Here is a 27,981-nt window from a genome sequence, read left to right as displayed (position 1 = left end):
TTTTTTTTTCAATTGTACAAATTCAAAGTCCTTTAAGTATTAATTCCTTGTTGAGACAGGTAATATGGTGATAATGGGATTTTGCTTCAGCCAGAAGGGATGGACAGCTTTGATCAAGAAAATGCAGTACTGCTCTTTCCAGCAGCAGGACTCCCAGTATGGGATGATCGCTTTGAGGGAGAGAAAAGATGGGGGAGATTTTCACACCCCCTCCCATTTTAACAAGTCAAGACAGTATTCCAGGCAGCTAAACCAGTCATGCCTCAAAGTGTAAGAGAACCAGACACACAAATGTTTACATTTTTTTTTTGTAAACGGTGTCATAGAACTTGGTATACAGAACTGCACAAACCCCAAAGCTGGCATGTCATGGTATCCTGAAACAAGGATCAGCTCCCACGAGATAAACATGTTTGAAAAACCCAATTCAGGACCAAGAGTAGATACAAAATAGAAACAGATTGCTAAGTGAAATATGTGCTCTGTCTTATTTCTGCCATCCCAGAAAACCTGCTCCTTTGTTAATTTATTTTCCACAAACTTGTCCAAAAGGGCTTGTATAAGATTAGAAAGTTGATTAGGCTGGAGGGGTTTTTCTCCATTTCCTTCTCATTCAACTCTATTGCTTTTCTCCCTTGGGTAGAGACAGGACAGTACTTCCTGCAGAACAGTCTTCCAAGCCTACGATCGACTACATGATCTGGCACTGTTCACCCCCAGCACCTGCTGTATCCGAGAAGTTCAAACCATCTAGGTCAAAGTTCAGGCCGGGAGGCTAAAAAAAGCACAAAGAACACAAAGCAGCTTAGGATAATGAAAGAAAAAGAAAAAAAAAAAAAGCAACAAGGTATTAATATAATATGAGACATGAGGCATATTTTCAAAGCACTTAGACTTACAAAGTTCCATAGGTAACTATAGAACTTTGTAAGTCTAAGTGCTTTGAAAATGAGCCCCTAGGGAACAGGAATGCAGATTAGAACTAGGAAATGATTAAGCCAGGGGCATTCTGTTAAAAATTTTGTTTATATATATATATAATTTTTACCGTCTCTGAAAGCCAGGGAAGTGGTTTAGAAGAACTATAAATAAAAACAATTTGTAATAATAATAAAAAAAACACAATTCATAAACAATTTATAAACATTCTTGGAACCAACTACTCGATCCTACACCCCACTCTCACTAGTTGAGGATTCACTTAAAATACTGGAAGACTATTAAATTGTTTTTGGAAAATAGTGGCAAAAACTTATATAGTCCTGCTTCTTTGCTTGAAGCCTCAGTAGAGGAGTGTGGTAGCCGTGTTAGTCCACTCTTAATGTTATCAATAGAAATCAAACAAAATAAAACATGGAAAAGAAAATAAGATGATACCTTTTTTATTGGACATAACTTAATACATTTCTTGATTAGCTTTCGAAGGTTGCCCTTCTTCGTCAGATCGGAAATAAGCAAATGTGCTAGCTGACAGTGTATATAAGTGAAAACATTCAAGCATTACTATGACAGTCTGACAGGGTGGGAGGATGGGGGTGGGTCGGAGGTATGCATGGGGACATCAAAGCATATCATTGATATTCTAACAGGATGGGTGTGGATAGGTGAGGGGAGGGTGATCAACAGAGACATACAGCTTTATGGTTTATAATGGGCCAGGACACCGTACCAGTGATTTCACAGTGAGAATACTGAAAGGTAACTTTAAAACCATACAAGAACGTAAGACCTTTGAAGTCAGAATGATTGAATATTTTAACACCCAACAGAAAGGACTTAACAAGGACCTGGGGTTCCTAGCCCATTATAAACCTTAAAGCTGTATGTCTCTATTGATCACTCCATCCCTCACCTATCCACACCCATCCTATTAGAATATCAATGATATGCTTTGATGTCCCCATGCATACCTCCTACCCACCCCCATCCTCCCACCCTGTCAGACTGTCATAGTAATGCTTGAATGTTTTCACTTATATACACTGTCAGCTAGCACATTTGCTTATTTCCGATCTGACGAAGAAGGGCAACCTTCGAAAGCTAATCAAGAAATGTATTAAGTTATCTCCAATAAAAAAGGTATCATCTTATTTTCTTTTCCATGTTTTATTTTGTTTGATTTCTATTGATAACCTTGAAGCCCCATAAACCAACTGGACAACATCTCCTGTCTCCAGCCTTAAGGCTTCTCCTAACCACCTTTGCATAACAGTCCTGAGTACAGAAGGTGCCAAAAAGGGATGGAATGGCTCTCATGAAAGAAGGTTGAACAAGTTAGGGCTCTTCAGCTTGGGATAAGACACAAGGTTTATAAAATCACGAGTGAGGCACAAGTTAATAGGGAACAGTTATGAGAACTTTGAGGGGTAGCGGTGTCAGTCCACAGCAGCCAAAAAACAAAGGCTGGGTGGTACCTCATGACTAATATACTGGGTGCTCAAACAATCGCAAATATAACAGCAGTGAAAATGTTTCAGACCAAATATTTTCTACTAGTTTATCATCATTTATTAAGATTTATTTACTGCCTTTTTAAAGAAATTTACTCAAGAATAAGTCAAACGTGTAAGAGACAATTACAGCAGTAAAAATAGTGAAAATAAGTTAAGAAAGAAAGAAATCCACCACGTATACAAGGTGAAGGTACCAGCCAGACAATTTACGCATAGCAGGTTGTGGTGTCATATTACTAATTTAAGAAGGGGAGGGGAAGAAGGGCTATGTGCAGAAATGTTACTTTGGCTTACCCCTCCCCATACCTAGCTCCCCCCCACCCCTCCCCCCCAAAGCCATCCCAAATATTTCTGTCTAGAGATGCCACTGGCTGTGGAAACTGAGAAACATCTGAGATGCTTACCGATTCTCCAGCCAGCTCTTTTGGTGGATGCCCCAAGTCTTGAAGCTGCAATCAGAAACAGTGAAAATGACAAAGAGAATAAACCCTCTCCCTATTTAATAAAGACTTTCTTTGCGGAATGAATTCAGGTAAAAATGCAGACAACGTTACCAAAGAGAGAGGAACAGCACAAAAGTGGAGATTTGGGGGTTAATATCCTCCATTTCACATCTTGGCATCTCTTTTCTATCCTCTCATTTGCTACATTTTACTGCTGTGGTTTAGTCTCTATATATAAAAACTAAAGTAGCATGTTAATGACAGTACTATGCCAAGTATTAATTGCGATTTACAAAATTAATCGAGATTAATGATTAACCGCCCTCCCTCCCTATCTGGTATCTCTTCCTTCTCTCCTGTACCGCCGATGGCTTTCCCCTCCCTCCCCTCTTGGTTTACTGCCAATGGCTTTCCCCTCGGTTTACCTTGTTATTTGAGTAAATCTTCGCCCTGCAGTAGCAGTGTATTAAACACTGCCTTGGCCTTCACCGGGCCTTTCCTTCTGATTCGCCCCGCCCCCTTGACGAAACTTCCTGTTTTCAGAAGGGGGTGCCGGGTCAGAAGGCCTGGTGCATGCCAGGCAGTGTTTCAATACGCTACCACTGCAGGGTGAAGACTTAACTGCAAATATCAAGGTAAACAGGGAAGGGAGGGGAGAGCAGGCGGATGGAAAGGAGGAATTCACAGAGAATGCGGAAGGGGAGGCACATTTGAGAGCTAGAGAGACAGAAAGAATGGATGAAGGAACAGAGGGACACATATAAGAGAGAGAGAATGGGTGAAGGCCCCCTCCAAAGCTTCAGTAACTATTCAATGGCTGGTGGGGTAGCTGAAGCCCCGCCAACCAAAGAAATCTGCTGCCTAAGTCCACCCTCTTCCTCCTCGCACTGCCTCAGAAGCAAAGAAGTCAGCGGGGTGCCTCCAGCCACTAACGCTTGCACTCTCCAAGCATGCTCAGTTCAGTTTTTCTAGGCTGCGCAAACTATTTCTTTTCTTAGCAGGTAGCTTATGGCCATCCACTTACAAGTTCCCACCCTTCTCCCTAACCAACCACATGTACAGCAACACCGTCATCTGAAGCACATCATGGGAGTTCCAGGCTCCAAGAAACCAAGGCGCTCATGGCCAAAATTAGTGCACATGCAGTAAATTCAAAGCATCTAGAGGCATTTTCCCACAAAGTGGAACAACACGCTTACTTGTAGATCACACAGATACAATTATTACCAGTCACGCCCCATTCCATTTTTTCTGTTAACACGGGAATTAATGCACAGTAATGGCTGGATTCAATAAATGACGCTCAAAAGTTCAGCACCAGAAAAAATTGGCACCAAGCACACTATTCTATAAAGGGTGCACGCCCTTTATAGATGCGCTTATTGCCGATTCCCGCACCTAACCTTAGGAACCAGACCCACGCCTCCAGAAACCCGATTTAAATGCTGGCGCCCAAGTTGGGGGGCTGAAGCCGTATTCTATAACTGTGCGTGCAACTTTCCGGAACGCCCCCGACAACCCCCATGGTCATGTCCATGCTAGCAGAGTTGGGCGCCACGCCTTATAAAATAAGCGCGTTAGCAGATTTGAATGAAATCCAGTCAATAATTGGTAGTTAAGGGCTTGCTACTCAATTTGTACGAGCATCTTGGGTGCTATATATAGAATATGGGGGTGTCACACTGCTGCATTACCCATTAGCATACAATAATTCATCTAGCCCAGTATCCTGTTTCCAACAGTGGCCAGTCCACTAGAATTCCTGTACCTTTACAATCCCCAAAATTAGCAAGATTCCAAGTTACTTAACTGCAGAGATAAGCAGTGAGTTTCCGCAAGAATCTGTTCAAACCTTTTTCTAAACCTAGCTACATTAACTCCTTTTACTACTTGCTCCAGTAATGACTTCCATTGACCATCTCTGCCACTATTTGGGTTTCTAATGGCTAAAGAAAGCACCAGGACCTTCAGAATCGGGACAAAGTTCTTTTAATCACACAACTTGGAAGACAATCTTTAAGAAATGACCCAACAAAGGCTGTATTTCTGTGCACAGGGGTCACAAGGGTTGTAGAGTCAGTGAATCTGACAGCGTTTTTATTTCTATACACGTGCGGAAGAGCAAGCCCCGCTACCACATTCCAACTCTACAACCCTTGTGAGCTTTGATGCAGGCCCTGTGCGCCGAAACACGGCCCGTGTCGGGTCATTTCTTGAAGACTGTCTTCCAGGTGATTAAAGGAACTTTGTCCCGATTCTGAAGCTTCTGGTGCTTTCTTTAGCCATTTTGACCTTGTTCTGTACTTTGTACCCTCTCTTTGCTGTATTATCTGGGTTTCTGCCAGGTACTTGCGCCCTGGATTGGCCACTTTTGGAAACAGGACACTAGGCTAGACGGACCATTGGTCTGACCCAGTATGGCTATTCTTATGTTCTTATGAAAAAGGTAACCAAAATCACCACAAAAAAAAAAAAAATGAGGTTTTAATTAATTTTGTTGAAGCAAACAATTTGCAATACAAGAGTCCAAACCTCATCCTTTTGACTGAAAAAAATTTTTTTTTTAAGTTACAAAAGTTCAAATGTAGCTTTTTCAGACTGGCTGATTTTTCATATCATGGGTGCATAAGCATTCTCAGTTTTTTTGGATCTGCTACTTTAGTCGTCTTTTCTCAGAGATGGTCACATATGTCGACTTAAAAAAAAAACATTCTCTCCTATTTGTTTGAAAGATGTTTCTTACACTTTAATAAAAATGGTTCTACAAATGGCCACCCTCCTGCCTCTATAATGTTGCGCTTTAAGATTTGTCAAACAAGAGATAAGAGAATTATTACAATACTCGAGACCACGATATAAATCCTCATACAAGTTATTTTTTAATTAAATAAAACAAAAACATAAAATCACTAGATCAGGCCAAGAATGTCTCTCATTGCGGTATACAGTGGTGTCTTGTCTTCCTCATTGGTATTCCTGGGATGATGAATCCTCACCTGTTGCATAAGGTCCAGAATGGCCTCAAACCTAGCCTTCTGGGTATCGCTACTGTCTGTCGGTTGCTCCGATTCAAACTGCTCACAGATTCTACCCATGATGTTGTGCTGCTCCTGATACTTTTTGAACTGATCTACGGGAACAGAGTCACGATGAGCCTGTAACCATTCTGGATACTAGGGAAAAGGACAGTAAAACATGAATAAAGCATGCATGCTTGGCAGATGATCTTAAATTTTCGGCTTATTTTCAATTCTTGGGAAAGCTTTCAAGGGCAGATTAACTGCTTAGCTCAATGACTCCCCAACCTGGTCCTGAACATTTTCAGCATACTCATAATGGATATTCATTATATATTTGCATGCAGTGGAGGCAGTGCATGCAAATTTCTCTCATGAATATTCATTGTGGGCATCCTGAAAACCTGACTGGCTGGGGTGCCTCCAGGACCAGGTTTGGGCACCACTAGCTTAGCAGCTTTAGAAGAGACACAGACTATATTTTTGCACTGGTCAGGCTGCAGGACTCAAACCAAATCAATCACAGCCATGAGTTTTAGGCTTCTACAGATCACATCCAGACAAAAATCACACCAGTTTGCGCTAAACTCAAGTAGAAAACTATTGAAGAAAACAGTAAGGCAGGCAGTTCACTAGCACCAAGGAGAAGGGTAAAACAGAAGAGGTCTAAAGCTGAAATATTTATTAATACACTACAACACTTGAGGGAACTAAAAACTTGTGCCGAACACGTTCAGTGTGAGATAAAGTATTTGTTTTATCCTGAGTGGTGACAAAAGACACCATTCTGGTTCTGTTCGCCCCTCATGCAGCTCTACTGGAGGGTGAAACATGGCCATGTCAGGCACAACTTTTTTTAATTCGCTCAAGTGATTTAGTGTTTAATAAACATTTCAACTTTACATCTTTTCTCATTGGTCTGAAAATATAGAAAAGCTCAAAGTCTATCCATCAAGCAGTTTTTATTGACGCCCGTGTGTTCAACAGAGCTCCTATGAATTCCAACTTCTGTACTGGAATCAGGTGGGACTTGGGATAATTTATGACAAACCCCAGCAGCTCGAGCAGTTGAATAGTAATCTGCATGGATCGTAGAACTCCTGCCTCCGAGGTGTTCTTCACCAGCCAATCGTCGAGATAAGGGAACACATGCACTCCCAGTCTGCGTAGCGATGCTGCAACAACTGTCAAGCACTTTGTAAAGACCCTGGGTGCAGATGCTAGACCAAAGGGAGCACACAGTAATGAAAATGCTGAGTTCCCAGTCGAAATCGGAGGTACTTCCTGTGATTTGGGAGCACAGAGATGTGAGTGTAGGCGTCCTTTAAGTCCAGAGAGCATAAAATCTTTAGCATTAACAGCCACAGATGCAGTGAGAAGGGAATGGGGGGAAGAATTTCCATTGAAATGGGCAAAGGACAGTCTCACTTACTTAGGGGTACAGGTGGCCATGAAAACGACGGCCTTTTACAGCCTTAACTATACAAAATTGTTGGACAATATGAAGCACAGGTTGCAAAAATGGGCCATATTACCGTTGACGTTGCATGGGAGGGTGCAGCTCTTCAGAATGACAGAGTTCCCCAGGTGGTTATACACCCTACAAGTTCTACCGCTGTACTTGAGCAATAAAGATGTTAAGCTATTCCATAAATATTTGAGACGCTTTGTCTGGGGAGGGAAAAAGGCTAAAATGCCATTGGACTTGTTGACAGGCTCATGGAAAGAGGGGGGTATAGGGCTCCCTGATATAAAGAAATATAACCAAGCATGCTTGCTAAGACACTTGGGAGACTGGCTACTAGATAAGCAGGACTTTACCCCGCAAAAGTTAGAACAGGCTTTCTTTGCACCTTTTCACTTGCATTATCTACTTCATGGACCACGGACCTTGGTGCCAAACCAATTTAAGAGCAGTTTACTCTTAGGCCCAATGCGGGCAGTCTGGAAAGATTTAACTAGAATATGGGGCGTGACAGCAGACATCTCAGATATTATGCCGCTGCAAGGTAACCCTATGTTCTCGCCGGGCTCAGAAAATAGGGTGTTCCAAAGATGGGCATGTGCAGGCATTACAAGATTGGAACATGTTATGGGGTTGAGAGGAGGCCTGTTGAACCTGGGTGCATTGGGAGTAGGCATTAACGCAAGCCATGAGTTTGCTTACCAGCAATTGGCACATTATATTCGGTCGCTTGACATGGCACATCTGAATGAGGGGCATGGGAGGAAAATGAGAGAATATTTTAAGGCAATACCTGGGGAAAGACTCTCCATATCGAGTCTATATAAGTTACTCTGGGCTAGATGCCCGCAAAAAGACACAACAGCAATTACTAAACGCTGGGCACGGGACATGCAGAAACCTGATTTGGTGTTAGATTATACAAAGCTGGTATCCCGTATACCTGGGATGTCTGTAAATGCAAGTTTGCGGGAATGTCAATTTCGCATTTTATACAGAGCTTATATGGCTAAACCACAGGTGTTTAAGATGGGAGGGGCGCCAGATCCACTGTGTTCCAAGTGTCAACGGAGTGAAGGCACACTCTACCATTGTCTATGGGAGTGCCCCTTCATAAATCAGTATTGGGACAAGATTATGAAGTATTTGGAGGGCTTATTACAAGCCCGCATTAGCTGCACTCCCTTGGGGGTTATATTTGATAAGTACGAACTTTTTGCCTATCAAAGGGGGGGCCCGCGACAGTTGATCCGCAAGGCCTGCCTGATGGGGAAAAAAGTGATCATGAATGGGTGGGTAGGAGCAGACCCACCAGATTTTTGGCACTGGAGGAATAGGTTCCATGATCTATTACTGCATGAGCGAAGGGCGGTGGGACCCTCCCCAAAGAAAAGAACCCGCTTCCTGGAAGTCTGGGGCCCTTATACTCAGTCGCTGCCTCCAAGAGCGCGCAGTTCGGTGTTAAATGGCTTATAAGTTGTGGGTTTTTTTTTTTTTTTTTTTTTTTGAGGGGGGGAGTAGGGGAATAGAGAATGGATAGGCTGGTGGAGGGGAAGGGAGTCGGAGAGTGGGAACAACACACAAGTCCCAATTATCGAGTGGATGGTAGGCATTTAGTAAAGGTGCACTAACCTCGTGCTTGCTCCTACCTCTTCTATAGGCACAATATACAATGTTAACCTGTGCTATCCTGTTCATTAAACATTGAAAGAGTACAAAGAGAGGGAGCTGGGAAGGAACTTACGAAAGGTCGAGACTAGAGGGCTATAAATGACTCAAGGAGCACTCGCTTATCTTGGTATGTATATGTAAGTGAGCTATTGATGTCATCTAGCGGTATAGTCACTTAGGAACATTGATATTAGCAAAGGATAGGGGGAAGGTCTGAGGGGAGGGCACGGGAATACTTATCATGTAAGCCACAACAAAAGGGGGGCTGGGTAGTGGGAGGAGGGTGGGGAGGGGGGGGGGGGGGGGAAAAACTAAATAAAAACTTACGCCTTCTGTTACAAGGCACTTGTGTGATGTAAACCAGTCTTTTGGTCATGCTTGTACTCAATACATGTTATATGTGGTTTGCACTGTTAACTTTAATAAAAAAACGTTGAAACATAAGTCCAGAGAGCATAGCCAATCGTTTTCCTGAATCATGGGAAGAATGGTGCCCAGGGAAAGCATCCTGAACTTTTCTCGGGCTAGGAATTTGTTCAGGGCCCTTAGGTCTAGGATGGGACGCATCCCCCCTGTTTTCTTTTGCACAAGGAAGTACCTGGAATAGAATCCCAGCCCTTCTTCCCCTGGTGGAACGGGTTCGACCGCATTGGCCTTCAGAAGGGCGGAGAGTTCCTCTGCAAGTACCTGCTTCTGCTGGGAGCTGAAGGATTGAGCTCCTGGTGGGTAATTGGAGGTTTTGATTCCAGATTGAGAGTGTATCCTAACCAGACTATTTGAAGAACCCACCTGTCGGAGGTTATAAAAGAGGCCACCTTTGGTGAAAAAATATCAACCTCCCTCCAACAGGCAGATCGTCCGGCACGGATACTTTTACCGCGGCTATGCTGCTCTGGAGCCGGTGAAAAGCCCGTCCCTTGCTTTTGCTGGGGAGCTGGAGGGGCCTTCGGCGCACGCCGCTGACGAGAGCGAGCCTGCTGTGGGCGCGAGCTTGAACAGGCTGTCGAGAGGCAGGAGTGTTCCTACGCCTATTACAGGAATAGGGAGCGCTCCTCCTCCCTCCAAAAAACCTCCTATAGGATGAGGTAGTAGCAGAAGGTGTCCAGCGGGAGAGAGAATCCATAGCATCATGATGCTCCTTGTGGGTATCGACCATATCCTCAACCTTCTCTCCAAAAAGGTTATCCCCCCGGCAAGGAACATCCGCCATTCGCTCCTGGGTCTTCTGATCCAGGTCCGAGACACGCAGCCATGAGAGTCTGCGCATCACAATACCCTGAGCAGCTACTCGGGATGCGGCATCAAAAGTGTCGTAAGCCCCCTGGCCAGGAATTAGTGACACGCCTTCTGCTGCCTGACCACCTGGTGAAAAGGTTCAGCAAGCTCCGGAGGAAGAGCTTCAACTAAACTGGACAGTTGCTTAACCGAGTTCCGTAAGTGAATGCTGGTGTACAGCTGGTATGTTTGGATCTTGGCGGCGAACATTCCAGCCTGATACGTAAGCCTCCCAAAAGAATCCAAGGTCCTAGACTCTCTGCCCGGGGGGCGCCGAGGCATAGTCTCTAGTACTCTTGGCTCTTCTGAGAGCAGAGTCCACCACCATAGAATCGTGAGGAAGTTGGGCCTTCACTATCACAGGCTCACCATGGACTCTGTACTGGGATTCGGACTTCTTGTTGACAACTGAATTAGAGAGAGGGCAAGACCAATTCCCCCTGGGCTCATCAACAGCCTCTATGGGAAATGGAATGTCCTTAGACATTTCCCGCACAACAGATGAAAAAGAAAGACTCCCAGGTGGAGACTGTCTAACTTCAATAGGCGGAGTAGGATCAGAAGGAGTCTTCTTCCGAAAAATACCTGGGGTCTTCCTCCTCGCCCCATGAGTACGCCTCTTCAGTATCAGACAAAAGCTCTCAAAGAGCAGCCCAAACCTGAGCCTGTCTCGACTTCCTCGTGGGGGATGTCGAGAAGTTGACCCCTGCCTGGACTCTGGCGAAGCTTCCTCCACCGACGTCGAGGGAGAGTCTCTCTGGTACTGCAAGCAGTACCGAGGGCGAGGACCTCCTCACAGGAGATGGGCCAGTCTCAGCAGTAGGTACGGGAGGTGCAAGCACCTCCGGTACCGAAGCAGACTGACGGAGCAGTCCTTCCAGAAGCTCTGGAAGAATCGCCCAGAGACGCTCATCGAGAGCTGCCATCAGAAAAGGCTGCGGGGCCAGTGCAGGAGTCGGTGCCAGACTCTGAAGGGGTTCAAGAGCCGGTACCAGGCTGCCGGACGACCGACGCATCGGCACCTCTTGAATGGAGGGTGAGCGGTCCTCCCGGCGCCGACGCTTCTCGGGTGCCGACTCCCTCGGCTCCCTGGAGCTCTCGGTACTGTGTCTGGAAGGAGATCGATGGTGATGCTTCTTAGCCTTCGCTCAACGTCCGTCATATCAACACTACCGATGAGGACGTGGAATCCTCACATCTCCTCGGGTCCGGGTCCGACAACGGTCAGTCCCGGGGGGCCTGCATAGCAGTAGGCCTCGAGACAGGTGGAGACCCACTTGATGCCTCGCTGCTCCCAGCTCTAAGTGGTCTCTCGGCAGCTATTACCTGGACTCTCGATGCTGCTTCCCTCGACGTTGACGCAGCCGACCTCGGTACTGATGTCGACGTCGAAGGACCGGACCGATCCGGAAAAAGCCGCTCGCGCTGAGCCTCTCGAGCTACCTGGGTCCTCTTTTTCATCAACTTGCACAGCTTACAAGCAGCTGGAAGATGATCGGGCCCAAGACACTGAAGGCACCACGCGTGGGGGACGGTACTCAAGATGGTCCGGTTGAGGCGTTTGAAGCTGCTGGGAGTCCTCAATGACATGGGCGGAAAAATAGCGTCCGCGAAATTAAACGGCTCGATTGTGCCAAAGGAAAAGGCACAATAAAAAATGGGGAAAAATGCGGGCGAAAATGGAAAAAGAAAGGAAACTTCCAAGCGGGAAGAAAAACTAGAAAATAGAGGAAAATTAACTTAAAAAAAAAAAAATTTTATATTGAACGAGAAAGAAAGAAGAAAAGGGGTGCGTAAAATGCAAAAAAATCAGTCTCCTGAGCTAAACGAAGGAGAGCAGCTGAAAAAGAACTCTCAAGCGCGGAAGAAAAGAAACTAGTTCAGTCATGCTTGCGTCGCGGGCGGGAAGCGGCTTGCGCATGCGAGGCGCGCTCGGGCCCGCACGGGCGAGCACTCTGCAAACTTCTAGTTTTTTCTAAAGAAGAGTTCCGGTCTCCTGGGCCGTTGCAGATGACGACCCACACATAAGAATATGGAGCCTGCTTGTCCTCGGAGAAAAATCTGGAACATCTCCAGCAGCTGAGCGCCATACTTAGTTTCATCCTACGACATCTCTCGTCCCAATTGATCAATTCAATGCTTCGCATAATAGTGAACCTTGCAGCAGTCGGGTCCATTCGTACAACCATCTGTAACTGTAAAAAGTGCTGGGATACACACTGGATGTAGGGTGTTGTATGTCGTCATGTTTTGAAAGTCCATGGGCATCAGACATCCCTGAGCTACCTCTAAGCTGTCAAAACTCCTCACCGCATCTTAACCCAGCTCCCTCTCTCCCCACTGGCCTAGCTAGGATTGAATGGGCCCCGGACAGAGAAATTAAGATTGGCTCCTTTAACAACATACGGCCCAAGATGTGGGGTAGGGGAGGGAGGAGGAGGAGGGTCCAGAAGTACAGTGTTTAGGGCATGAGCGTGACTGCTGTGGACAAGTGCAAGCTTATACATGGTCAGGGTTCAGCTGAATAGCAAGTGGGGTGGGAGGAGGGAGCCTGGAAGATATCCGAGATGGGCACGCAAAGAGAGTTCAAGAGTGCAGTGGAAAAGTTCAGGAGGATCTACCTCCCATGTTCTAATAAACCAATTCTTCAGGCTGGGGTGCTGGGAGGAAGTGAACATATGGCACACACTACATTCACCTCCAACAGTGTTTTCCTACCGCATCCCGATCTCATCGCTCAGTCTCCCCATATGGTCCGGCAGGAGGGGAAACAAATGCATCAACTCAGCTGCTGTAGGGCCAAGTCTCAAGATCATGCGGCTCTTATTGATGAGAATTGGCTACACTGGCAGCAGGAAAAATGAAGTTTAAGCACTATTCTTGCTGCCAGGGCCGCATGTGGGTGGGCACAGCAACACAGTGCAGCATCTGTCACCACTCCAGCTGCCCCTCCCCAAATGTTGACAGAATCATAAATGCAGCTGCCCAGTAGAGGGAGCCCTGTTTCCCCTGCCTCCTCCCTCAGTCCCTGGATCATTGCTAAGCCAATTGTCTCTTCCTTTATCAGGAGGAAAACCCAGATTATCTGTCCCCCTCTCCCCACTATATGAAGGTAACCCTACTATTGCCAGTCACAAAACACCAGAGGGCTCCCCCCTCATTGTGGCAATGGGTCCTCTAGTTCTATAAGTACTGGAACCCATTTTCCCCACTTTATTTTCTTTAAAATCTTTCAAAAATCAATAAACCTTTCCGGTCTACAAAGAATGATGCTCCTTCACATAAAAATACAGAAAAAGTTAGATAAGAACTCAGAGCCTCTTACTTTTTCCGTAATTTCCTTGAGGGACGGGTAGAGAACATCTTTGGAGAGAAGGTTCTGCATGATGTTTTGCATAATAGGTAGGATGTTGCCCTCACCGGCCCCATCCTCTACCCCAAAGCTTTCCATCGCCTTCATCAGCTCATCTTCGGAGATGCTGGAGCTCTATGTAGGAGAATTGAGGGGGGAAAACAGAAGATACGTTACCAGGCCCCTACTCTCCAAATCCCCCAGTCTACAAAATATCTTGCTGGAATTTATTATTTAATTTTGTCAGGATTTTTTTTTTTAGTCTGCCTTGCCAAATGATGCTCAGGGAGGCTTATGGTGTTATTAGTCTCTGCCCCAAAGAGAAGGACTACTTGGGGCAGTAGGAGATGAAAGCGATTTGCCCAAGGTTCTCTCCATTCCAGTGTTCGTGCTCCTGGGGGATTGGCAGGGGGTCATGACTGGTTCTGTTGCATTGTCCCATCAGGCATTGTATTTCCTTATTTTTATTGTTTTAATATTTTTATTGTAGTCAGAAAACTAGTTGGGTGGTATATCAAATGATAAATATGAAAAGGGAGGATCCTCAGAGGAATTCAGATTTGAATCTTGGTCTCATCCCATTGTTCTAACCACTGGATCGCTCCTTTCCAAACAGAAAGAATGCATCCACCTGACCTTCTATAGGGTATTAAAGAATATAAACTGAATGAACATGGTCAAGAACATAAGAATTGGTTTGACCCATCACGGCACAAATCTACTGAGCCGAGCAGTTCAACTTCAAATGATGATCCCAAAAAGAGTGAATCCATTCTTTGTTGCTTACTCCCAGTAATAAGCAGCGGCCTTCCCCAAACCACCTGGCTAATCACTGTTTATGGACTTTACCAGGAACTTGTGCAAACCTCTTTTTTTTTTTTTTAAACCCAGCTGCGCTACATACCTTGATCAAGTCTTCCCACAACAATTCTACAGTTTAAAAAAAAAAAAGTTCTCAAATGCCTTAAAACTGCTAAAAACGGTTCCTATTTAGTTTTTCTACATTATGATAAAGGCTTATAAAATCACACGTTCAGGAACCCCAACATCTTTCAGTTTTCTTGTCCTTCTCTATACAGTTACCCATAATAGTTAAGTATGACACAGTAATGGTCTCAGTTTTATTATCTGCCCTGGAAAGAACGTTTTGTTTGCTTTCTTTATCCGTCACTGCTCACGGATTTCAACATATTGTCCACAGTGACTCCATGATCTTTTTCCTCAGGGGCAGCTGGAATGTGGAATCCAGCAATGTGCGTATAATTAGGATTATTTTTCCCATAAATGAATCACTTGGAACTCACTTGCCATTTAGATGACCTCCGCAGCGACAACCATCAATTATCACTCTAAGCCAGTCCTTGGGACACACCAAGACAGTCTGCTTTTTTCCAAGATATCCGCAATGAATATATATGAGATAAATGTGCAAGCAACTGCCTCCACTGCATGCAAATCTCTCTCATACATATTCATTGTAGGTTTCCTGAAAATCTGACGGGTTGGGTGGGACTCGAGGACTGGGCTGAGAACTTCTGCTCTAACCTAATGTCGAGACATTAGACACAACCTGCTAATTCCAAGGGTAGGTAAATACTGGTACCAGTTTCCCATGGAGATCATCTCAGGCTTTTAAAAGCCTCTCAGGTGACTTTGCCTGGCTGCTACTGAACCTCCTTCACAGAGTCAGAGTTCTCAATCTCCACTTGATGGAAGGCATGCACAACCCATCGGTCACTTTCTGGGCCGGGCCGGAGGGACGCTAAGGAATTGTTTTTTTGGTTTGCCTTCTCTTTTTCTTTTTTTAATTTTATATTTTCAAGTTAGTCATTGTTGGATTAGTATTTTTATTTTAAATTGAGTTTATGTATATTTTTGTTAAGGTTTTATTGTTGCTGTTTTTATTTCTGAATTGTTAGCTGTTTACTATAACTACTAATCGTTTCTTAGGTCTTTGATCCTGGGGAACTGGGTTAAATTCCCACTGCAGCTCCTTGTGATTGTGGGCAAGTCACTTAACCTTCCATTGCCCCAGGTACAAAATAAGTACCTGCATATATGTAATCCGCTTTGAATGTAGTTGCAAAATATCACAGAAAGGCGGTATATCAAGTACCATTTCCCTTTCTATAGTGCTACTAGATGTACACAGTGCTGTACACATTATATGCAGGTACTTTCTCCGTCCCTAGAGTTTTTTTGTAACTGGAGCAATGGAGGGTTAAGTGACTTGCCCAAGAGCTGCAACGGGAAATTAACCCAGGTCACCAGGATCTAAGCCCATTGCACATTACCATTAGGCTATTTCTAAGGCCAAGAAATCAGGTTCACTAGACACAGATAATTTTGTTGAGGTTCTTTCAGCACCCTTCACCCATCATCCAACAGAACGCAACATATTTATAGAGAAGACAGACTGATATGGTAAAATGATGGAAACAAACTAACTTTCTGAATTTTTGCTACTGAGAATTTGAGGAGCCAAACTGTGAAAGCAGGGCAGCACAGGGAGATGACTGGTCATTTATTATTTATTAGGATTTATTTACCGCCTTTTTAAAGGAATTCACTCAAGGCGGTGTACAGTAAGAATAGATCAAGCATGAGCAACAGACAATAACAGCAGTAAAAATATTCAAAAACAATACAAAGTATGGTATGGTATACTATTGGATTATATGCTGTTTCCAACACCATGTTCAAAGCATGCTACAACATACAGTTATATACATCCCGAAGACAGGTAGCTGGTGAGGAATCATTACCTGCAAATCATCTGCATTTTTAGCCAGTCCAACAAGTGTGTCCTTCAAACAAGATGTAAACTCTTGCTGGGAATTTGCATCGCTACCTGGGAGGGGCAAAACATGAGAATACAAAAAGGGAGCTTTCTTCCATTTGTTAAAAAAAAAAGTTCTGCCCACTTTTGGCTATGCAGTATTACTCTAAATCACATACAAAGCACCCCCAAGAGAGAGAATTTGTTGAAATTCTGTAAGCAGTTCATAGGTATAATACTGGTGGATCAGTTACATCTAAGTAGGTAGGATTTCAAAAGTACCACAAAGAAATTTAAAGTTATTACATTTCACTTAAGGAAATAGAAAATTCTTCACGAGAATGGATACTGCTGATCTTCAGCAGAACAAAAATTCTTCATGAGGGTGGATACTGCTGAACTTCAGCAGAACAAAAATCACTGAACTCAGCAGCATGCCAAAAAAGAAAAAATGGTTTTAAAATGCGCTGAAAAGAAAATCCACAGGGCAACAGTTGATAACCAATCAGAGTCATCCTATCAGTTTTGTAGTCTGAAGCAAATGTTCCAGAGCTGGCATGAGGATAGGGGACTGGGTGGACACAGGGTGAGAAAAGAACTACCACTAGAGCGGGGCCCCTGCTGGCCACTGGTGTGTCGGACACACTGCAAGCAGCAGCAACCCTTCAACCCTCAGAGCTGCTCGACACTTGCTGCCCCGTGGTGGGAATTAAGAGGGAGACGGTAAAACAGTGCCATTGTTTTGGAGCCCAGTCTTCGGGGCACAACCAATCAGACAGGTTTGCATGCAAATTTCTCTCATGCATATTCAATGTGGATATCCTGAAAACCTGACTGGCTGGGTGTGTCCTGAGGACTGGGTTGAGAAGCACTGCCCTAGTATCATGAGCCCTCATTCACAACTACTCAAGGATTCCCCTCCTCCCCTGTTTGATATTCTGTCTTAGCTTAATTTAGTACACTCATTGCAGGGCACTTGGCTAAGGACTGTGGCACCAGACTCCTTCCAGAAACCTGCAATCATGGCACCAAAAATAAGAACATAAGAATAGTCATACTGGGTCAGACCAATGGTCCACCTTGTCTAGTATCATGCTTCCAACAGTGGCCAATTCAGGTCACAAGTACCTGACAGAATCCAAAACCATTTTAAAACTCAGATACACTAACTGCCGATACTATATGGCAATGAGTTCCAGAGCTTAAATATTCATTAATTCCCAAACCTGGTCCTGGAGGCACCCCTGTCAGTCAGGTTTTTGGGATATCCACAATGAATATTCATGAGAGATATTTGAATGCAATGCCTCCATTGCATGTAAATCTCTCTCATGAATGTTCATTGTGGATATCCCAAAAACCTGACTGGCTGGGGTGCCTCCAGGATCAGGTTTGAGAACCACTGCATTCAAGTGAAAAAAAATATATTTCTTCCTTGTATTTTTTGAAAGAGTACAAAAAAAAAGTTTACCCATTCTACACCTCTCAGTATTTTGTAGACATCATATCCCCCCCCCCCCCCCCAGCCATCTCTTTGCCAAGTTGAAATGTCCTAACCTCTTAAGCCTTAGCGTATTGTCCACGATGACACCTAAATCTTTTTCTTGAGTACTGACTCCTTGGGTGGAATCTAGCATCAAATAACTATGATTTGGATTCTTCTTCCCAATGTGCATCACTTTGCACAACCATCTGCCATTTGGATGCCCAGTCTTCCAACTTCCTAAGGTCTTCCTACAATTTTTCACAATCCGCATGCATTTTAACAACTCTGAATAGCTTTGCATCATCTGCAAATTAAACCTCACTTGTTTTTCCCCATTTCCAAAGCACTAATACATGTTAAATAGTGTTGGTCCCAGTACAGATTCCTGGGGCAATAAGTGTTACCGTTGTAAAATTCCTCCCTGCCCAGCCAACAAAGGAAGTGGAAGGCCTCAACCAGAAAAGGAACCAATGCTAACCGGGTCGTTCACCGAGCTGGAACTTTAATAAAAATTTTAAAACTACTTCCTTATCGGAACTAAAATTAATTTCTCAGAATCTGGGAGGATAGACCATATCATCTTTCATGAATCAGGCAGTAGTATCTGGGCGTTCAAGACCAAAGAGACCCCTTCTTCAAAACCTCACATACATCAGTACCTCTCTGAATAAAGGAAAATTAGGTTCTTACCTTGGTAATTTTCTTTCCTTTAGTCACAGCAGATGAATCCATTAACTGATGGGTTGTATCCGCCTACCAGCAGGTGGAGACAGAGAACACTGAAAAACCATAGTGCCTCTTGGACGGCTAGCCCCAACTGCCTTCAGTATTTGAGATTTCCAAAGCAGAGTGAACCATAAAGGTATAATAACATAAACTTTCCTCACAGCAAACAAACACCCCAGAACAGGAGCAATAACCATACAAAGGAGGGATGAACTCAACCTCCTGTAGTAGAACATCATGTAGAAATTTTGAGAACTGGTATCCAACTTCGCCCAATGAGATCTATATCTGCATGAAAGATCTGAACAAAAAGCAAGTCAGACCGGGAGGGATCATGGATTCATCTGCTGTGACTAAAGGAAAGAAAATTACCAAGGTAAGAACCTAATTTTCCCTTCTTTGTCATCAGCAGCAGATGAATCCATTATCTGATGGGATGTACAAAAAAATCCCTACTTAGGGTGGGAACAGGCCACACGGCGAGCAAACACTTGCGCTCCAAAAATAGCATCCTGCTTCTCTGCAACATCCAGCCTAAAATGCCGGACAAAAGAGAGCTGAGAAGCCCAAGTAGCCGCACTACAGATCTCTTGGAGAGTGCACCTGTTTCAGCCCATGAGGAGGAAATCGCTGTCGTGGAATGTGCCTTAAATGCTTCAGGCGGAGACCGACCTGAAAGCAGATACGCAGAAAAAATGACTTCTTTGAGCCAACGGGCTACAGTGGCCTTAGACGCCGGGCCTCCACGCCAAGGACCTACCTGACAACAAGACAAAAAGGCAATCAGAAGTCCTGAAGTCATTTGACATCTGTAGATACTGCAACAGCGCCCTGCGGACATCCAGAAGATGTAACTGCCCAAAGGAGTCCAGGAACCCTTCCCTAGAAAAGGAAGGAAGAAAAATGGGCTGGTTCAGGTGAAACACTGAAACCACCTTAGGCAGGAAGGAAGGCACTGTATGTACCGTTACTCTGGACTCAGAGAATTGCAGAAAAGGGTCCCGACAGGACAGCACCTGCAGCTCAGACATGCGTCTAGCCGATGTTATTGCCACCAAAAAAAGACTGTCTTGAGAGTCACATCCTTCTCCGAAGCTCGCTTAAGCGGCTCGAAGGGCGAACACTGAAGAGCCTTCAATACCAGCCCCAGGTTCCAGGCTGGACAGGGCAACCGGACGGGAGGACGGAGCCTAAGCACCCCTCTGAGAAATCGGGCAATGTCCGGATGAGCAGCAAGGGACATGCCAGCGACTTTCCCTCGATAGCGTGTTAATGCTGCCACTTGCACCCGCAGGGAATTGTAAGCCAGGCTTTTTGTAAGCCCTCCTGCAAAAAGTCCAGCACTTTTGAGACTGTAGCCCACGTGGGAGTGATCGCCTTTGAAACACCCCACGCCTCAAATCTGCGCCAGATCCGAGCATAAGCTGCGGAGGTGGACCGCTTGCGGGCCTGCAAGAGAGTGGAGATGACCTTGTTAGAGTAGCCCTTGTCTCTCAATTGCGCCCTCTCAATAGCCAGGCCGTAAGACCAAATCAGCAGGGATCCTCCATAGACACCGGACCCTGAACCAATAGGTTTGTCACCAGGGGCAAATGCACCGGCGCGTCCACTAACATCCAGCGGAGATCCACATACCAATGACGCCTTGGCCAATCTGGAGCTATGAGAATCACCAGACCTCGGTGCTGTTGAATCTGCAGTAGGACTTGTCCTATCTATCAAGGGCCAAGGAGGGAACACATACAGGAGGCCCGAGGGCCAGGGTGGAGCCAGAGCATCCAACCCCGCCGAGTGAGGATCTCTCTTTCTGCTGAAAAAGCGAGGTACTTTGGCGTTTGCACTTGACGCCATTAGATCCATTCCGGGAGTCCCCCCCATTTGGCACAAATCTGAAGAAACACTTCTTCTGCCAGTTCCCATTCCGCCGGGTCGATTTGATGCCTGCTGAGAAAATCGGCTTGCACGTTGCTCTGACCTGCTATGTGAGCTGCCGACAGAAGCTGCAGGTGTAGCTCGGCCCAGTGGCAAATCTGAGCGGCCTCCGCGGCCAGGGCCCTGCACTGAGTGCCTCCCTGACTATTTATGTACGCCACCGCTGTCGTGTTGTCTGACAGAATCCGGACATCAAGCCCCTTCAGAGTCTTTTGAAAGGCCATAAGAGCCTTATGCATTAAAAGCACAAACTCAGGGGAGAAAAACTCACCCTGGCCCTCCGCCTCTGAATTAGGAGAAATGGATGTAGGAGCTCCTCTGGCAGCCTATAAACGAGGCGTCCCCCTGCACTCAGACTCCTCCACAACCGCGAGGGTCAAGACATGCGGCGCTTCCAAAATGGCGCCCGCTGCCAGCTCCATCGAGCAGGAAGAAACATCTAAGCATCTAAGGAGCACGTTTTACACAGCCCCGCTGCTGATCTGCGTTTACCACAACGGGAGCAGCGCTTAACTCCCTCAGCAGCCATCGTCCGACTGGACAGAAATAAGGCAATAAAATGGCGGCTTCACGCCAAAAATTACCCCGTTCGGAACAGCGTCCGCGGGACCTCCCCGGAGGAGCTGGGCACCACTCTCACCTCAGAAGACCGAGTCAACAAGCTCTGGTCAAGCTGCACTGAACCAGAATCTCTGGAAAAAGCCTCAAAACAGCCACGCAGTAAAAGCGCGCTCTTTTTTTTTTTTTTTTTTAACGCTGTGAAGAAAGTTGGAGGCAGGCAGCAACAGAGGGACTCCGGGAGGCGGGGGGAATGGGTAAGGCAGGGAAAGGGCAAACCTATATGCCTTTAAAGTGGGCACCACCAGCCACAACACCCCTGCTCAACTGACAAAGCACAGGAGCCACCCCAGGCAGTCTGAAATCCAGGAGCTGATCAAGCTACTTCCACACCTGCTGGGAGACAGAGAAATACTGAAGGCAGTTGGGGCTAGCCGTCCAAGAGGCACTATGGTTTTTCAGTGTTCTCTATCTCCACCTGCTGGTAGGCGGATACAACCCATCAGTTAATGGATTCATCTGCTGCTGATGACAAGGAAGGAGCTAATTTTCGAAGAACTCAGATTTATAAAGTAGCCTTTGGAACTTTGTAAGTCTAAGTGCCTTGAAATATGCCTCCATGTCTTAGATGAAATACAGCACTCTACTCATGAAAAAAGCATCACAGTCTGAAAAGAACCAAATTTTTCTCTAGGAACAATGTGACTACTGAACTCTGAATTTGTATATTTTACACACAAACACAAGTTGATTTTTTTTTCTTTCAAATGGTAAATTTTAATATGCAGTAATTTACTTTCAATTTGAAATTTCTTGCATGAGATGATGGTTGGGATGGGATTGGACAGCTAAGCCACAAATACCCAAAGCAAATTTTTATCCACCAAGACCATTAACTACTATTAAAACATTTCACACACAGTTTTCATAGTGCTATGCAAAAATGAGGGAAAATGCCTTGTAGCATAACAGATGAAATTACAGGTGTGCACATCTCCATCCCTACCCGTCCCCAGTCAATATGGATCCATTCCCACCTCTGTTCCCCATTCCTTATATTGTTACCATCCCCCTGCCCAACCCGCGTTTCAGCAACTGTGTAAATTCAACAAAAACATTCTTATTATTATGTTAAGCAAACAAGTACTGTTAAGTAAGCTGTTTTCTGAAATATCTAAGTCCACAATGTTCTCACTGTTCCAGTCAGTTGATTTTAGAGCTATACATGGGAACATAATCTGGTCTCCATCCCCACCCTGGCATAAATAGATCTTTTGTCACCAATACCACCGATTCACGTGGATTACCCATGATCCCCTTCCCCATGCACACCTCTGGATGAAATATTGCAAGATGACCAGGAAGGAAAAGCAGGATAGCTTAATTCCCTGTACAGCTAGCAATGTTTTTTTTTTGTCTGCTTTCAGACACACTGTCCATGTTTCTCTCACCAACTTTGCCCGCAGCATCCGAGAGTTTCTGGAACTGTTCTACCAGATGGGGCTCCTCTTCTGCCAGCTCTTTCATGGCCTTCTCGAACTCCACAGTGGCCTGCGCAGCTAGCTCGCTGTCAAACAGCTCCTGGAAGAACTTTTCCTGGGAGGCAAACAGAGCTTCCTGCAAAGAAGGGAAGATATCAGCAGACAAGAAGCGAGAAAATCTGCTCCTTATGCTCCCTGTTGCAGTACTAGGGATCTCCGTTTTAAAATATGAATATTTACAGTTTTCATCTGCATTCTCATCAAATCACCAGAGTTCATGGTGAACTACAATTAAACAAGTAGGACATAACTGACAAAGAATTGATACCTAAAGCACAAGAACTGACATCATCCACACTTTACATGTGTAACTAATGAATAACAAAAAAATAAAACCCACCACCACACACAGAGGAGACAACCCTCACAAACAGTACAGGTGCACAACCATAGTGAAGGTGCCAATAAATAGACAGACGACACTGTAAAGTCCAATTCTTTATTGTGTTCACTGACTGTGTTGCCTGTCTATTTATTGGCACCTTAACTCAGAGATTTTCAATCTTTTTCATCTCATGGAACACTTACATGGTGCTAAAATTGTCAAGGCATACTCCCACAAATGGCCCAGCATTTTACCTTCTTCACCCCCCCCAACTGCACCCCAACACATGGTCCAGTCCAGCATTTACCTTCTCTTCCCCACCCCCCACACAAATAGTCCAGCATCTCTCCCTCCTGTTCCCTCTCCAGCCAGCAACAAGGCATCTTCCCTTGTCTCTTGACCCCACTCCAGTGTATCTTTTAAAAGTTTGCTTGTCTCTAGCGGTCAGTACCACCAAGCAGCGATTCCTACAGCCTGCTCATGCCAACCTCAGTGCTTTCTTTCTGACATAACTTCCTGCCTATGTGGAAGCAGGAAGTTACATTAGAGAGAAAGCACTGGGGTTGGCACGAGCAGGCTGTAGGAATCGCTGCTTGCTGGTACCGACCGCTAGAAACAAGAAAACTTTGAAAAGGTACACTCCGTTCAAGCACAAATTAAGCTGGCTCTACTAATAAATGACCCTCAACTCCTGCGGCACACCTGTGGACCAACCACACACCAATGTGCCACAGGACAGTGGATGAAAAATGCTGCCTTAACTAATCAATAAAGCATCCCACCCTTATCACGTGAAATCCTAACACAAACTACAAAACTTTTATTTTCCAGATGAGTCTCTTGTTTGCAGATTTATTCCTAAAGAGCCATCAAGAACTAGCACATTCCCTTAAAACAGAGGAAATAAAACTTATCTGTTATATTATAAACCAAGATCAAAGTAAGCAAACAGTCTCAAATTTGTCTGATGCTCATTATAAAGCATTGAAAATGGCAACAGATATGCACTTCAATGTTAATCTAATTTCTGTCCACTTTACTTCCCACTACAGACACTTCTTTACCGCTTATAACCATAACTTCAAAACGTTTTACGAGACATGAATTACAATTTTCAGAAGTATCAAGAAGTATACAATAAATCAAAATAGATATTGAAAAGAGAAGGAACGTTCCCAGACTACTTTCAGCTTTACTACTGGTATATCAAACGTTAGATTTTTGGAACTCCTCAAATGTCCTCTGGTACCTAGAGGTGGTAATAGCTGACCCACCATTGACATGGTTTCCCCATAAACACTTTTATGAATTTAGCATGCAATTTTAAAGTTAATATGTGCCTCCGTTCTTAACCAATGTAGTTCCAAGGCCAGCTTCGCTATATTTTCCCAAGCCATATATTAATTGAGTAGCTGAATTTTGTAATAGCTGCAATCAATTCAACTGCTGTTTACCGATATTATAGTATATTGAATTGCAGTAATCGACAAAAGGGATCAAGATCGACTGGGCAAGTGTCCTGAAACTAGATGAACTCAATGACGATCTTATAACATGTAGTTTATGCAAAAGTATTTTCTAACTAAAGGCACTGATGTGATTTTTATAAGTTAGGTTAGAGTCTAACATTATTCCTAACACTTTAGTACTTGATTCGATGACAAAAAGTATATTCCTTCAGAACCGATCTTCTGATAGTCACCAAACCAAATGCACCTGTTGGACGTGCGCAGGACCTCTGATCATCTGTTTGTTTTGCTATCAGGTCCTCGCAGAGGGTCTCCAGCGTCTAAAGCCACTATTGCCCGCTGGCTCAAAGAAACTATCTTTTCAGCTTATCTGCTTGCCGGCCAGTCTCCGCCTGTAGCCTTTAAGGCGCATTCTACCAGAGCGATTTCTTCCTCTTGGGCTGAAACTGGAGCACTCTCTTGTCAAGAGATATGCAGTGCAGCAACATGGGCTTCTAAGCTCTCTTTTGCCCGACATTACAGGCTGGATGTGGCTGCCAGGAGGGATGCACATTTTGGAGCGCAAGTGCTGGCACGTGGTGTGGCTTGTTCCCACCCTATCTAGGGATTGCTTTGTTACATCCCATCTGTAATGGCTGCATCTGCTTGATGACAAGGAAGGGAAAATTAGGTTCTTACCGTGATAATTTTCTTTCCTTTAGTCATAGCAGATGCCGCCATGATCCATCCCTGTCTGATTGCTATCTGCTGTAAATCTATTTCAGGTTCTGTTCATGTTTCCTGGAGATTCAGTCCTTGGAAGAAAGTCGGAAACAGTCTTCAGGATTCTTGTTCAATTAAAGGAGGATGACTTAATTCCCTCCAGTTTCATGTTTTGGAGGATGAGTTTATGCCCTCCGGGAGGATGTTTCATTCCCTCCATTCTGAGTTAATGCCCTTTGTTGTAGGGCCATCGTTCGCTGTGACAAAAGCTCATGTATTCCTATGTATACTTACTTCAAAGCTAATATCAAATCCGATCATATTATGATCACTGTTATCAAGCGGCCCCAGCACCATTACCTCCAGCACCAGATCAAGCGCTCCACTACGGACTAGGTCTAGAATTTTTCCTTCTCTCATCAGCTCCTGTACCAGCTGCTCCATAAAGCTGTCCTTGATTTCATCAAGGAATTTTACCTCCCTAGCATGCCCTGATGTTACATTTACCCAGTCAATATCGGAGTAATTGAAATCACCCATTATTATTGTGTTGCCCAGTTTGTGTCCCTAATTTCCTTTAACATTTCTGCATCCGTCTGTTCATCCTGGCCAGGCGGACAGTAGTACACTCCTATCACTATCTTTTTCCCCTTTACACATGGATTCCAAGAAATGTTTTGTTTCCTGTAGAATTTTCAATTAATTTGATTCAAGGCTCTCGTTAATATACAATGCTACCCCTCCACCAATTCGATCCACCCTATCACTACGATATAATTTGTACCCCGGTATGACTGTGTCCCACTGGTTATCCTCCTTCCACCAGGTCTCAGAGATGCCTATTATATCTAATTTTTCATTTAGTGCAATATATTCTAACTCTCCCATCTTATTTCTTAAGCTCCTGGCATTCACATATAGACATTTCAAACTATGTTTGTTGCTCCTATTTACATCATGCTTAGTACTTGACAGTATTAATTTGCAATCTTTTGTCTGATTTTTATTTAAGGACACCTGATCTACTATGGTCTCTTTTGCAACATCTCTATCAGGATACCCTATCTTCCCTGTTTTGGTGATATCTTTGGAAGATTAAGGTATGCGCTTTTGAGTGACTATCGGCCTTCCCCCCGTTTCTAGAAGCTGGGACAACCTTTATACTGTTCTAACTTTATTTGGGCATTTACCAGGCACTAAGCAATACCTTTTGGAACATTAAAAATACAGCACATACAAAGCATCAGACTATAATACAAACATCCCTTTCAAAGCATCTCTCCCAGACTTCTACAAGCTTTTGAAAAACTTGCAAGACTCATACTTTGGCTGCATCGCCAGGTGATTTCTCTGAGCTTTCAGCATCCCTAGATGTGACATCATGAGTAGCAGGTGGTGGTGGTTGTGGTTTGGTCTTATCAAAATCATCAAGAGCACCTTGTAAATGACACAAAAAATATATACACCCATCAATCCTGTAAGAAAATCAAAAAGTAACATATTGTTCCCTCTTGTTTTTGAGAACCAGGAAAACTTAAGTTCTAGGAATCCAGTATTCCCCGCTCCAAGATACAAGGAAAACCCCAGTTTGATTACAGGGTAAGAACAAACTGCAGTTTGCCCAAAGTTATACCATATATACACATATCTCTTTGCCACCTCCTCAATCCGTGCAGACACTACCCTATCAATACCTCTGCTTCTCCAGGGGCTGCATTATTGCTACTTTCTTACCCTTTTCCAGAGTGCCCTCCCTCCACCTCCTCATATTACCCCCCCCCCCCCCCCCCCCCCCCCCCCCCCCAATAGTTTCAGTGGGATAGTTGCTATTTCCCCTCCCTCTATTACCTAAATCATCTTGGATCTCACTCCAGCACCACATACGGGTTAGGTTTTCAGGATATCCCTAATGAATATACATCAAGATTTACATGCCTATTACCTCCACTTTTAAGCACATTCAACCTACACATATTCATTAGAACAGGGGTAGGCAACTCCGGTCCTGGAGAGCCGCAGGCAGGCCAGGTTTTCAGGATATCCACAATGAATATGCATGAACTTGATCTGCAACCACTGCCTCCTTGGTATGCAAATCTAGCTCCTGCATATTCATTGTGGATATCCTGAAAACCTGACCTGCCTGCGGCTCTCGAGGACTGGAATTGTCTACCTGTGCATTAGAACATCCTTAAGATCTGACCTATAGGCTTTTGGTGACTCTAGAGAACTAAGACTAAAGATGAAGGACTTAGCCTCCTCTGTTCCTCTCAACACCATCCTAAGCCCTAGCTGCAACGACAACGAGAGGATAACCTCACTACCCCACCTCTTCCAACGAGCCTTTCCTTCCTGTACTATTATATCCCCCACTAGCCCCAGCTCTCACTGTCCAGCAACTCGTCCAGCTCTTTGTCTTCCTCTCCAGCCGGTACTGCAGCGGCCATCTTCCTCGCTGGACCCGGTCCCTGGCCTACAGGGGACCAACGTTACTACGTCACCGCACAACGAGGGGACTAGCCAATCAGGAGGCACAGCGAGGGAAGGCTACACGCAACCGACCCGGAACTCCTCCCCCCCTGCTTCCCTTCCCGCCGAAGCCGCACTGGAGATCGCCATGTTTAAAAAGAACCGGGCACGTGACGGTCGAGCTACGTCTATTTACATTCGGGCTGGATATGTTAGGATGACAATGACATCACGTGATCTAAGGTGTGAGAACCAACAGCACAGCTTGCAGCAGATCAGACTAGCAGGTAGACCCCACCTCCCCGTACAGTGGGTTTA

General features: G+C 44.8%; 1 protein-coding gene across 1 annotated transcript; it reads right to left on the bottom strand.

Annotated features, from left to right (window-relative positions):
* On the bottom strand, positions 1-27,699 carry PEX19 (peroxisomal biogenesis factor 19). Its single transcript, XM_030187335.1, has 8 exons — positions 27,584-27,699; positions 26,519-26,631; positions 22,609-22,774; positions 16,442-16,527; positions 13,650-13,811; positions 5,893-6,069; positions 2,858-2,902; positions 1-775 (listed from the first exon to the last, which is right to left on the bottom strand). The coding sequence occupies exons 1-8, from the start codon at positions 27,639-27,641 to the stop codon at positions 692-694; spliced, it is 891 nt and encodes a 296-aa protein (XP_030043195.1). The 5' UTR covers positions 27,642-27,699; the 3' UTR covers positions 1-691.
* Positions 27,700-27,981: the final 282 nt, after the last annotated feature.

Source organism: Microcaecilia unicolor, chromosome 14 (genome assembly GCF_901765095.1).
Source record: "Microcaecilia unicolor chromosome 14, aMicUni1.1, whole genome shotgun sequence".
NCBI classification, from domain to species: domain Eukaryota; kingdom Metazoa; phylum Chordata; class Amphibia; order Gymnophiona; family Siphonopidae; genus Microcaecilia; species Microcaecilia unicolor.
Note: the sequence above shows the minus strand (reverse complement) of the source record. Positions and strands in the feature narration are given on the sequence as shown.

What these genes read in the sequence shown, in the direction of transcription:
- PEX19 (XM_030187335.1), bottom strand. Translation starts at nt 27,641, where the DNA reads ATGGCCGCTGCAGTACCGGCTGGAGAGGAAGACAAAGAGCTGGACGAG. An exon ending in AAAATGCAGATGATTTGCAG is followed by an intron (nt 13,812 to 16,441) that starts GTAATGATTCCT and finishes TCTCCTACATAG; the next exon opens with AGCTCCAGCATCTCCGAAGA. An exon ending in TCAAGGAAATTACGGAAAAA is followed by an intron (nt 6,070 to 13,649) that starts GTAAGAGGCTCT and finishes CCTTTTCCCTAG; the next exon opens with TATCCAGAATGGTTACAGGC.